The sequence below is a fragment of the Anser cygnoides genome, chromosome 4, assembly GCF_040182565.1.
Source record: "Anser cygnoides isolate HZ-2024a breed goose chromosome 4, Taihu_goose_T2T_genome, whole genome shotgun sequence".
Lineage (NCBI taxonomy): Eukaryota > Metazoa > Chordata > Aves > Anseriformes > Anatidae > Anser > Anser cygnoides.
Window position 1 is genome coordinate 74,641,267 of NC_089876.1, and position 12,227 is coordinate 74,653,493.

A 12,227-nucleotide genomic window follows, 5' to 3' on the forward strand; every position below is an offset into this window, starting at 1 on the left:
TCTTGGTGAACCTGGGATCTTGCTATATAATTTATGTTTCCCGATACAATCCAGCGGTGTAATCCCGTGATTGATGTGCTTCATTTCTAATTTGATCATTTTGGTATAATGCGTGTTTTCCTGCGTGATTTATGCGCGCTCTCCTGTAAGGTATGTGTGCCAGGCCGTGATGTATGTATTCATCAGCCGCGCACGGTGCCCCCGGCGGCACTTTCCCAGGGAGGAAGGTGGGACACCCCAGCCCGAGGCCAAGTCCCGAGGTTAATTGCAATCAATTCACCTTCCATGCAATTACGCTTTCATCTGCACGCGCCTGTGAAGTGAGCGTGCTTAACGCGGTATCAGCGGGAAGGCAAATGTGCCTCTTTTCCCCTCAGAGCCAATAAAGCCAGCCGTGGCACAGGATTACGGGGGGTAGCGGGGACGGTTCAGCCCTCCTTCCTAACATCTCCATTGAGAAGGTGCGGGGAATAATTAATTATCTCCCCGTTGTGCTGATTAGCACGGGGCTCGTTTCAGCACGCCGGCAGCGGAGCATCCCGAATGCTGACGAGGCAGCAGCAGCCCGCGCTGCTTTCCGGAGAGCATCCTCGCCCAGCGCCAAGGCCAGGCTGCGGGGAGAACTCCAGGAGAGCAAACCTGCCCCTTCCCAGCCCAAAAGGATGGCTGGAAAGAGCTCCAGGACCACCCTGTCTGCTCCCCATGTGGGATCAGCCTCCTGCATGTCGTTGTGGGCTTGAGTCTCAGCCTTCCCCTCCCTAGCCTAAATACGCCCCCACCTCTCCATGCTCCTCACAAAACGTGTTCCCCGGACCTCACATCAGCCTCGGTGCTCTCTGCTGGGCTCCAGCCAATTAATCCACATTTTTCTCAAAAAGCAGCTTTCAAAATGGGGCAGAAAACACCAGCTGAGCTCCTGAGTGGAGCAGAGAGCCTGCCTTGCTTGTGATCCCCCCTTTGCTTCTCAGGGCGAGGCGCCTGCTTCTTTCACAGCCGCGCATTGTGTGCTGCTTGTGATGCTCTCAAGTCCTGGCAGATCTTTTTTTCCTGTTGATCTCCTACTTAGCTAATGGTTCCTCACCCAGGATGTGTGCCGTTCATTCCTACCTCAGTGCATCACTTTGCACTTGGCCGTATTAAACCACATCACCTTTTTTCTCGGTCTTCCCTTCAAAATTTCCCATTAGTGTGTTGAATCCCTGCCCTCCCACAGGTTCCCTGCCTTTTCACCCCTTGACACCTCTGCCCTCCCTCGCCCATCCCCAAGCAATTCACCAAAACACTGACCAGGGTGTTCCTGTGGACTCAGCATGTCCCACCATGGGGCACCGCTGATGGTGGCTCGTGGGGCCTTCCAAAAGCCACCTCTCCCGTCATGTCCCATGAGACGGTGTCAGAAGCCTCCCTAAGCAAAGATATATGATATTCATTGCCTCTGCACAAAGCTTATTGCCCTGTCATAGGAGGAAATAAGGTGAGTTTGACATGATTTGTTCCTGACAAATCCCTGTTGGCTGTTACTTATCTCTGTGCTATATTCTAGAGGCTCATAAATAATTTGTTTGATTATTTCTTCCAGCATTTTTCCATGTGCTAAGTAGACTGGCTTGTCTACTACCTTGGCTCCCTCGTTTGCCTTTTTCCAAAGATAGGCACGCTCTTTATCCTCTCCTGGACTTCAGGAGCCTCCCCTGCTCACCATGAGTTGTCCACAGCATAACCATGCCAAGAGCTGAAAGACTCCTTCTGTGAGTTCCCTCACATCCAGCCTAATGGAGGATATCCTGCTGTCTTCTTCTTCTGCCCTAAATTTGGCCTCCTGATTGCTGAGATGAATATCGTCACCCAAAATTGTTCCTCAGTGGTGATGTGGGTAAGGCTGGAGCAAAATAATGTGTGCTTTTGCCTTCGTGGCATCACCTATTTCTAGCTTTCCCACCTCATTTAGCAGTGGGCCACCTCAACTCCTTTCTAAGATAGCCATGGAATAAATATTTTTCTTTATGTCATTGCAGGTTGCATCTCATTTATGTCTTGGACCTTCTCATTTTGCCCCTGAAGCTCCACGCTATTTCTCTTCTGCTCACTGACTACTGTATGCAACACGATCTACTTTTGATTCTCTGGATACATCCACTCTATGTTTATTTGGTCTGTTACAACATTTCCCATCTGTCCTCTCTTGATGGAATGGCTTGTACTTGGACCTCAGGATCATTTCTTCAAAGGAAATGCTAACTTACCTGAACTTTTTCCCTCAGTCCTGCTTCTCGTAGGTTTCCATCTACCAAGTCTTTCAGTTTACTGATGTTCATCACCAACTCTTCTCCTTCTAAGAAACACAAACCACATAATGTTTTACTTTGTGCCTCCCAACCAACTTCCAGCTTCACATTTTTTTAAAAAAGTATTTCCTGATGATAAAATCTCCTTGTTTTCTTTACTTGCTGTCTCAAACACCTTTCTAGCACATCCAAGGCCACCTTAGACAGGTTATGTCGTATTGCATTCCCCTGCTGACAGAAGCAGGGTTCAACAATTTAGGTTGGATATTAGGAGGAACTTCTTTACTGAAAGGGTTGTTAGGCATTGGGATGGGCTGCCCAGGGAGGTGGTTGAGTCACCATCCCTGGAGGTCTTTAAGAGACGTTTAGATGTAGCCCTTAGTGATATGGTTTAGTGGAGGACTTGTTAGTGTTAGGTCAGAGGTTGGACTCGGTGATCTTGGAGGTCTCTTCCAGCCTAGACGATTCTGTGATTCTGTGAACTCTTCAGCAGCCACACTTCACCGTTTTCCACTATTTACCCAAGTCTGAGCTGAAAACTGCCTATAGGGTAGAGCTGTAGTGGATACAGACAAGATGATGCACAAATCTACATTGGAACAAGCTGTTTCCTTTTCCTCTCTTAGAACTGTTTAATAAATTAAATGGGTATATATGCACAGAAATGTATGGATGTATGTAAACATAGAAATATATAACAAATACATATATACGTATATAAAACGATGTGGTATTTTGAAACCACAGTGGGTGGTGTGCTCATTTGGACAGGGTATTCCTTCAGTACCGACGCTGCTCACTTTCAGATATCCCAGCCTGTGTGGTAGCGTGCCAAAAGAAATACCAACAAGCCTCAGCTTTTTACCACATGATGAGACAAAAGCCCAGTACAAGCTCTGAGTGCTAAAACCCAGCTGTATAAACAGTAGGAAGCTGGCATACGTGTAGATGCTTTTAATCATAAGCCAGATGTGAATCCGGCCCTGGTGCAGCCCTTCCAAAGCCACGGGCTGAGGGGCAGGGGCTTGTGGAGCCCCATCTGCCCCAGTGCCTGCTCTCCTCCTCCAGGCAGGAGCACGGGTCAGCTTGTTCACGCACGCCAGAGCAATGGTCTATGAGGAGGAACATCTCGAGATTATCCCATGACCTCGAAGTTTAAAACTAGTGTGGGGGATTTTAATGGTATTTGCTATGGACTCCCTCTTAAAGAGGGAGAAATCCTCAGTGGAGACTATTTCTTAAAAAAAAAAAAAATTAAGAAGGGGAATTTGGTTTAATTGGGGATGATGGAAGCAGTACTGCACTATAAAAATGAAGAATAAATAAAATAAAATAAAATAAAATAAAATAAAATAAAATAAATTAAATTAAATTAAATTAAATTAAAAAATAAAATAAAATAAAATAAAATAAAATAAAATAAAATAAAATAAAATAAAATAAAATAAAATAAAATAAAATAAAATAAAATAAAATAAAATAAAATAAAAAAATCCCACAAAACTCCCACCAAAACCATGCTCCTCAAAGACTAGAATATACTTTTGCTCTGACTGGGCTGGTTTTGTTAGGTAACAGTGGCTATACCCAACAATTTTTAAAGCGTCTGTTGGGAATGAGATGCTTAGAAGATTGTATCTATACGCCAGAAATGCTCAGGCCATTTATATCTGAGATTAATTGGACATAGGGCATAAATGTCACCTAGGTATGAGTGTTGAGGGAATTCTGTCCGTCACAGAGAAAGCCGCTCGCCCAAGGAGCGGTGCAGGAAGCACCCGTCAAACTCAGGGCGCACCCTCTGAAATCCCGCACCCAGCCAGGCTGCGCCTGTGCTTTGGGAGTAGTAGGTACTGAGGTAGTTTTCCGACGGACTTCAGTCCCTGCAGAGCAGCTGATAACGGGTCTGAATAGATAGTTTCTCATTACTGCTGATACCCATTCCCAGCTCCGGTACCTGGAGCTGCTTGACCATACCCGCCACCATGAGCTCGCTCCTGCAGCACCTCTCCAGGTGTGCTTCCAGTTCAAGGGTGGCACCTCACAAGTGAAGTAATGCACAGGGCTTGTACCATCAGCGAGGCAGAAACCTTCCTGGAGGTGAAACAGCGGCCTCGTGTCACCTTCAAGGGTTTGCCCGCGTCTCACTAAGGAGCCACAGAGGGCTGGAGGAGAGCCCCAGCATGGGAAGATAAAGCGTGAAGTTTGACAACCACAGCTTAGGAGTGAACAAAGTCGTTTCCTCCAGACACAGAAAGAAACAGGGCACTTGTGGAGAAGAGACTGGCTGAGGGCCAGCAATGACCTCACCTCAGCGTGCCGGGACTGCTCGCCACTTAGATGGAGATCTTCAAAAATGAACAAACAAAACAAACAAAAAAATCTAAATCTGATCTGGAACAGGTCCCAGCCTCTCAGCAGCAATCTTGTTTGGACGGTGAAGTGGACTGATGCTGGGCTGGAGTACGTGGTAAACCAAAAAGTGCAGCCAGGTGGTACTGAGGTGGGACATAAACCTAAAATGTGGTTTTCCATTTCGTATCCTTACTGATACAGACCGAGCTGCAGCTGCTGTGAAGGCCCCCATTCCTCAATACTTTTGCATCATGCACCCTTCCCTCTGGTTTTTTAAGGTCAATCCATACGTGATTTTTTTCAGCTGTGATGTAATGTAAAGTATCCAGTAGTCAATAATGGCAGATAAAACCCAACCCTTTATCTTGACAGAGATAATTAAGGGTTTTTAAACGTTCCGTTAGAGAAGTGAGGTCCTTGCCAACATCTGTGCTGTGCCCAGGCCTTGGGTTCAGCTCTGACAAGCAGCAGGTTTTGCAGGTGGGACCTGGCTCCAGGCAGATGCTGGACGGAGCCACCTCACCTTCAGGGCAGGTCTAACACAGGCACTTTATTTTCCACATGTCAAAGGCCTGGGCCACGCACAGGCAGCTGCCACCAACCTCATCCGTAAAACACCAGCACTTGGCTCAGCCAAGCACAACTCACAAGAAATGCTGAGTTTTACAGTACAGATTTACAGATTTAAAAAAGCTCCAATCTTACAGCGTATCCCATTTGCCTTTTTCTGGAAGGTGGGTTTAGCTGTGTGGTTCTTGGACCCTTGGCCAGACGTTTGTTTGTGCCGTGGCGTGCTGTGACAGCAGCTCTCTGGGCTTTTGGCTTATCAAACCTGCAATGGAAACACTGGAGCCTTTTTGCATTACAAACTAAGCAGCAGCAGTGAGAGATGGAAAAACAGTTTGCCTGCCCTGGTGAAGACCTGCTGGTGCTGCCAGCAGCATGCAGCAGAGGCAAGAAACCAAAGCTGCCCTGACACCATGAAGCCCAGGCACGCCTCTGTGTGCCAAAGGGTTATGCGCTGTCTGGCGAGGGGGTGCAGGGATGCCCAGGAACAGAGAGACGTGGCCAAGAGCAGTTGGTCAATGGAACCATAAATCGTCTCACTGGCCTCCCTGGTGACTGCTGGAGCTGCACGAGGAGACCCAAGGTCCCCATAATCACAAGGAGCATCACTATTTCTCACGGAAACCCCACTGATCCTTCTCAACGGGCACCAATTTTTATCTCTTTCCTGGAACTGAAAGCTGGGGTGAGCATTCAGATTGCACCCTGCCAGTTTTCCACTGGAGCCACAGCAAAGCAGTTGTTGGCATCTCCAGAGCTGTCACTCAAGACCCTAAGGAGATCGGTCCTGGGTTTGTAACCTTAGGGTTCAGAGGACAACCTTCATGGTCTTCTACGGACCTGACTATTTTTGTCTTTTTTTAAATCCTGCCTTTAAAGTCAGGAGATGCGCAGCGCCCATTGCGGCTGGGTGTCCATGGAAAGTGCGGGTGCGATGCAGCGGGGTCTCGCAGCAGCACACCTGTGACAGCAGCAGATGTGTGCTGCTGCATTTGCTGACCACTGATAAAAGCCCAGCTCAGCAGGGCCGCCCAGCCAAGGCAGAGAAATGAACATCCAGATGGCTGGGGAAGGAAAGAAAAAGAAAAGCTTGGGTCTTCACTGCAGCCTCTCCTAGCACATCAGGCACCTCGGTGCCTTGAGAGATGCTCCATTTGGTTTTGTAAAGCAGAAAACAAACCTAAAATGAGCTTTCTCCTCCGAGCCAGGGAGGATCCCATATGTATCCCATACAGTGGAGGAGCTGGGTCCACCAACACGGGGGTTCCCCACGGTGGTTTTAATTGCAGCGGCCCTTTCCTAAAAAAAAAAATAAAGAAATAAAAAAAAAAAAGAAAAAAAATGGAAATCACCATGTTTCTGTCTCCCAGAAGATGCCAGCGAGCTTTTGTGTGGGTTTAGCTGAAACTTCCCATTTTCCTTTGTTGTCGGAGCGCATTTCACTCCGGTGTCAAAGTGTGTCAACCCCAACCTTTCCCTCCGTGCCGCTGGCATCGCTCCAGCCTCCCAAACGCCTGCTTGGCTCCCTTCTGACACCTCCATCTGATCCCGTCACAACACCTCGCCGCATAACGAGCAGGAATTTCCTCCCCATCGGCACACGCAGAAAGGTAATTAAAGCTGTTTAGGTATTCTTGTTGTAGTTGTCGCTTTCTGAGGCTCAACAGCATAAACGCAACTTCTGCTCAATTAAGCTCTGGGATAAAAATAAAATAAAAGAGGTTCTTCCGGCAGTCCTTTATGTCTGCACATTAAAGCCGGAGCCTGGGATTTACGCACACGCACACAGAACCCGTGAAAGGAAATCTTCCGATAAAGATGTCTCCAGCTGGAATGACCATTATCATCCACGCACACCTGCATATCCGTACCTATCTGTATGTATATGGACGTGCACACGCGTCTATGTGTAAAACCCAGATCTGTTTGTGCCTCTTCCTGCTCGTGCTAAGGGTGCCTTCCTCCCCATTACAACAGCATTTGCACATTTATGGGAGGAATAAAGGAAAAAAAAAAAAAAAAGGATGCATGATCCATGCGGAGGAGCCTTCCCTCTGCCAGCCAGAGAAAGAAGAACTAAAAGGATTATAAAAGTTCAGATTAAAATGATATAAAATCTAGCATTTGGCTCCAACACTAGTGCCTTGGTCCTCTGTAGCTAATCTGTATGCACTCTGTGACCTCCTCGCAGCGAACCCTGCTAAATATATTATTCCCACGGGGGCTTTCACTGCTGCTTGGTGTCAGAAATCAATATGTATGAGGCGCGTGGATGGGAATTTCTAATAGATCTGCCTGGCCCTGTGCTGCTTTTCAATATCTGCCTTGGACTATTAGTGCCGGCTCGGTGCCTGTGAAATAACCGAGATAATCTTTTAAGGTGCGCTGTTAAGGTGGAACCTAAATGTTGCCGTTTCAATTAAAACAGAAAAATATATATATTCATAAATCAGCCGGCGCCGCGCATAACCTTGCGTGTAGCCCGATTATAAACAATGATGGGGATTAAAGTATTAGGGCGAGCATGCTAATGGCTGGGTTTCTGGGGAAGAGCTTAGCTCCTTCCTGATTTTTTTATTATTATCATTTTTTTTATCAACAGCAAATTGCAGGGATTCGGGGTGGGGGGGACCAGAAGCAGGCAGATGCCACGCCACCGGGCCCTGTCTTTGCAGAGCGTGCAGCAGCCCAGCGCCCCTCGCCGCTCTCCATTTTGGAGAGTACGCTGAACCTCACCGCCCGAGCCACTGCCCTGCTTTTCGTGAGGGCAGGGGGCCTAATTTGTGGCTTACTGCAGAAGGGCACCAGGCTGCCCCTCGCCCTGCCCTGCCGGGGTGGCGGTGCGGGGGGCCGGGCAGTGGGGGCGGCTGCAGCCCCCCCACGCCGCTCGCTCCTGCTCCCTCTTTGTCTCCAGCTCAGCGCGCAAGGGGAAGCCGTCTCAGCTCAACGCACAGACGTGCGGCGCAGGAAGGCAATAACTTGCTAAAGGACCTCTCGCTCTTCCTTTTTTTATTATTTTTAATAGGGGAGAGGTAATCACTAACCCATGCGTACGCTCCTCCGGCTCAGCACGCGGCCGGGCTGAGCTCTGCTCAGAGCTGGAGGTGGCAAGGGAGAGCCCTCAGCCTCCAACCCCACCAACACTCTCACCCTGCCGCACAACCCGTTGTTTTCTTTCCTCCCCATCCCCTGCCCCAGCCTGGAGCAGCCCTGTTGGAAAAGGGAAGCAGGCTGCCCCCAGCCCGAGCCCCCTCCGAGGTGCCCAGCTTGCCTTGACCCTCCCCTGCACCTGGAGCAATGCAAATGTTTATAAAGGGCTCCGGCACCACAGGCGGCTTTATCCCGGCTGCCGAGAGCTGGCTCGTAGCTGCCTGGGCTCCTGGCGGTATTTGTAATACAAACACTTCTAATCTAACGCACGCAATTCCCCGCCGCTTAATAGGGCTGAAGTTCCCTTCCCGCCTCCCCTTTCTCAACCCATCAATTAGGTAGGTATATGTGAAAACAAACAGCCTATGTGTTTTCTGCATCTCCAAGGAGGTGTAATGGTGCGAAGTGCTGGTCGCGGGCGTTTGCTGATGGGAAAAGAGGAGCCAAGTGGGTCTCGGTAAGCAGCAGGCTCCGTGTGTCCACAAATGCTGGAAGCGAGCTGCTCCCAGCCACGCCGGCAGCACCGGCGGTGGTGGTCGTGGTGGTGGCACTGGCACAGGAGGGCTGGGAAGGAGACCTGGGACCCTCGGTCAGTGCAGGGGCAGAGCGATGGGCCAGCACGAGCCATCTCCCCAGGCATGGGAGTCCTTCACCCGGCTTGCCCTGATCCATCTCCTCTCCTCCCTTTAGCCCTGAGGGCCTCCACACCTGTACCAATATTTCAGAGGGGTTGACCACCTCTCGGAGAGGCCTCCAAACCCAACCCAGCCTGCAGTGAAAACTCACATGGGGCTTGGCGCACAGCCAAGGCACCGTCGGCATGGACAATGACTTGTGAAGTGTTGCTTGGTCTCCTGAGTAACTCTTGGGGTGTAAAACCTCATCGGGGTGTAAGATCAGAGTAGAACCACTGGAGCAAAGGGGAGCAGCCTATGGATGGTGCAACAGCCCCTCGCCATGCTTGCCCTTTTGCAGAACTCTTGTGCCATCGCAGCACTGGGGCGAACTCCTGAAATGCAAAGCGCTGCGGCCGTCCGACCTTTTGCCGTGACCTCTGCCTTGCTGCCTCACAGCCCGAATTTGTGGAGATGGGACTTGACAAGAGGTGTCACATCCCTTCCACCCTGAAGGCAAACAAATGTCCCCTTCTATCACGGGTGTCACCACCGCTCGCTGCTGAGCGGCTCCCCAGCCCGGCACACCTCTTCTACCCCCGTTGCTTCCAGCATCTGGCAGACTTCGACGCGCTTCTGGAGGAAGCAGCAAGCGCAGACCGTGCGTCCGCCCTGCAATACTCACGTGCAACGTAGATAACATCAGCGCCCGAATAGAAAAACCTCCTTTCCAGTAATTATGACCTTTTCTAAGGCAGGCACTCTACTGTAATGGTGGGCACTCTGCAGCGGTGCTGTTAAGGGAAACACAGTTAAATTGACTTGTTAGAGATTTGCTTGGGGCTGCAACAGATGAAACGCTGGGGTAGGCCCCGTGATTCGGGCAGGGAGAGGGGTGCTGCTCGGTGACAGCAGCCCGTGCAGTAGCAGCGACGCTCATTTGGGTTAGTGCAATCATGGGCACCGCGGTGGAAACTGATGGGCTGTGGCTCGTCCCCCCCCCTCCACTGCTCCCTGGGGCTCTGGCGAGGAGAAGCAATTCATCCCGGCCCCTCTCAGCACATCGCTCCTGCGGCCACCCAGGCTGCACCCCGGGATGCTGTGCTGCAGTGCTGAGGTTCCTGCAGAGCCCTGGCAGCCCCATGGCTCCCCTGCCTCCCCCAGCACTCCCGCCAGCTGTGACTGCAAAGGCGAAGCCGCGTCCTGGGGAGAAAGCAGGCAGGATTTTATCCCCCGCCTCGGGTCGGCCACTCGGTGTTGGTGACCAGTGCCAGCTCTGGCGGCCAGCTTAGGGCTATGGGGATGTGCCAGGGGGTGGCTCTGTGGCAGAGGCACATCGCTGGTAGGTGGGATGGGGAGCCCCCTCCAGTCGTAGTGACAGCGTTGGAGGAGTGGGCATTGGGAAAAGGGGAGTGCAACATAAAACAGGGAATCCAGCCCAGGCTACATGTAAGCAGCAGGTATTTGAAGGAGCAGCGACAACCCGGAGGAGCAGGAAACACGGCGACATACATCCCGCACCTCGTGCAGATTGCCGCTGAGACGGTGGGAAGGCGACACATCGCAGGGAGAGCAACATCTCCTAAATAATGATTAATGAATTGCTACTGACGGCAAGGGAAAAAAAAAAAAAAAAAAAAACAACAAAAAACTCCCAGTCACTTACACAAGCAAAATTCTGTTTCTGGAGTTTCTGGCAGTAATAAATAATTAAACCCCTTTTGCTTTAGCATGGAGCAGAAGAGAAAGGCGGTGGGGGCCACAATGCACCAGAACAGCAGCGTGGGGCATCACAGGTGGAGTGGGGCAGCTGGCAGGGGTGTGAGGAGCTCAGCACCCCCTGGCCGATGCCAGGGTACCACCTCCCAGTGGGTTTGCTGGCACGCAGGAGCCCCAGAGCACCACTGCCTTGCCCCCCTCGCCCCTGCCCTGCACCTCAAGCACCCCTCGTCTTGCAGGTGCCCCGCAGCTGTGACTGACCAGGGCACGAGCCAGGTGACAGAGGACCCACCAGCAGGGTCACCCCCTGGGAAGCTAAAATAAGGGCAAAAATTAAAATAAATAAATTAAATTAAATTAAAAATTGAAATTAAAAAAAAAAAGAGTGGGCAAGTGAACTTTTTTTCCTTTCCCTGGCTTCTCTTTTTTCAACTGTTGCAACTCTAGCTTACGGTATTGGAGTAAGACGTGCTGGGTTGCAACAGGAAAAAAAAAAAAAACACAATTAGCTAATAATCCTGCTCGTGCTTCGCCTTTGTGGTGAGACTGCCTTGGCATCATCCCCATCTCACAAAGCAAGCCCAAGTCGCCCTTTCCAGCAGCAGCAGCAAATGAACGCCGGGGCCCGGCGGCGCCTCCGAATGGTGCCTGGCCAGGATGGCTGTGCCGGCTCTGCACGTACGGGGACGGGTCCCGTCTAATTTGGCTGCTCAGCTCAGCTGCCCTTGCTCTCCCTGCTCACATCCGAGGTGAAGCACTCGTCCGCCTTCTGCTATCCAATTCCTTTGGCAAGATCGAGATCACAGCCACACCCCGGGCCTGCAGTGAGCTGTCGCAATAATGCGATTTTTGTGCCTAATGCTTGTAGCACGCATCAGGTTGGCATGCGAAGGGGATGCCGGCTGCTTTACATCGGAGGATGGTCTGTAGTTGTGTGCAGGCATCAGGCCAGCCTACTTCCAGCCTGGCTGCCTCTCCCTGCAGAAACCCCATCCCACCCCATGCAGGTTGCCAACCGCTGTCAGCTCACACGCCTCTTGAGGGATGCCACAAACAGCTACAACGTGAGAATTCATCTTACTTCTGCTTCCTAGACGTTCACCAGCCATTGCTGGCTGGGGCATTGGACCCCGCGGGCAGGGCAGGACGCAGCCCCGGACCCCCCGCGCCGACACGTGAGCGGCAGCGAGCATCGCCCGGCTCGGGTAAGCAAGGCGCAGCAGAGGCGAACGCGCTGCCTAATTGGTCTCAGCTGGAGGCTGCGCCGCGCGTGTCAGCGTGGTGAAGAAAGCAGGTCTACGGGAGAGGAGACACGGCAGTCAGCAATTAAAGAAAAGCCCCCGTTTCCCTTCCCCCTCTCTGCCAGCCCTGAGCCCTGGAAGTTTGGGTTTGGTTTAAAGGGAGAGCTTTTCTTACCGCGACTGAAATGACCTCGAGGTGTTGCCACTGGTATTTCCAGGTTTACTACTGAGAGCATCTGCGGGGATAACTACAGAGACCTGGTTAAGTCAAGTCAACGTCTGCACCTTCATGTGTC

The 12,227-nt window shown here is 51.1% G+C and overlaps 1 protein-coding gene across 5 annotated transcripts in view; it reads right to left on the minus strand.

Moving 5' to 3' along the window:
• Positions 1–1,295: 1,295 nt before the first annotated feature.
• The window catches only part of CXXC4 (CXXC finger protein 4), a 155,165-nt gene continuing 144,233 nt past the window's right edge, over positions 1,296–12,227 (minus strand). The window contains exons 4-6 of one of the 5 annotated variants that reach the window (XR_010831548.1): positions 9,657–9,765; positions 2,244–2,332; positions 1,371–1,405 (exon numbers count right to left, since the gene is read on the minus strand). Coding sequence is in view for 2 of the 5 variants with exons in the window: in XM_066996859.1 (XP_066852960.1) it covers positions 9,721–9,765 (45 nt within the window). In the remaining 3 variants the exon portion in view is untranslated. Of the gene's footprint in view, positions 1,406–1,869; positions 2,333–6,534; positions 9,766–12,227 lie in introns of those variants that run through there. The other 4 variants (XR_010831549.1, XR_010831547.1, XM_066996860.1 and 1 more) reach the window with 4 other exon arrangements.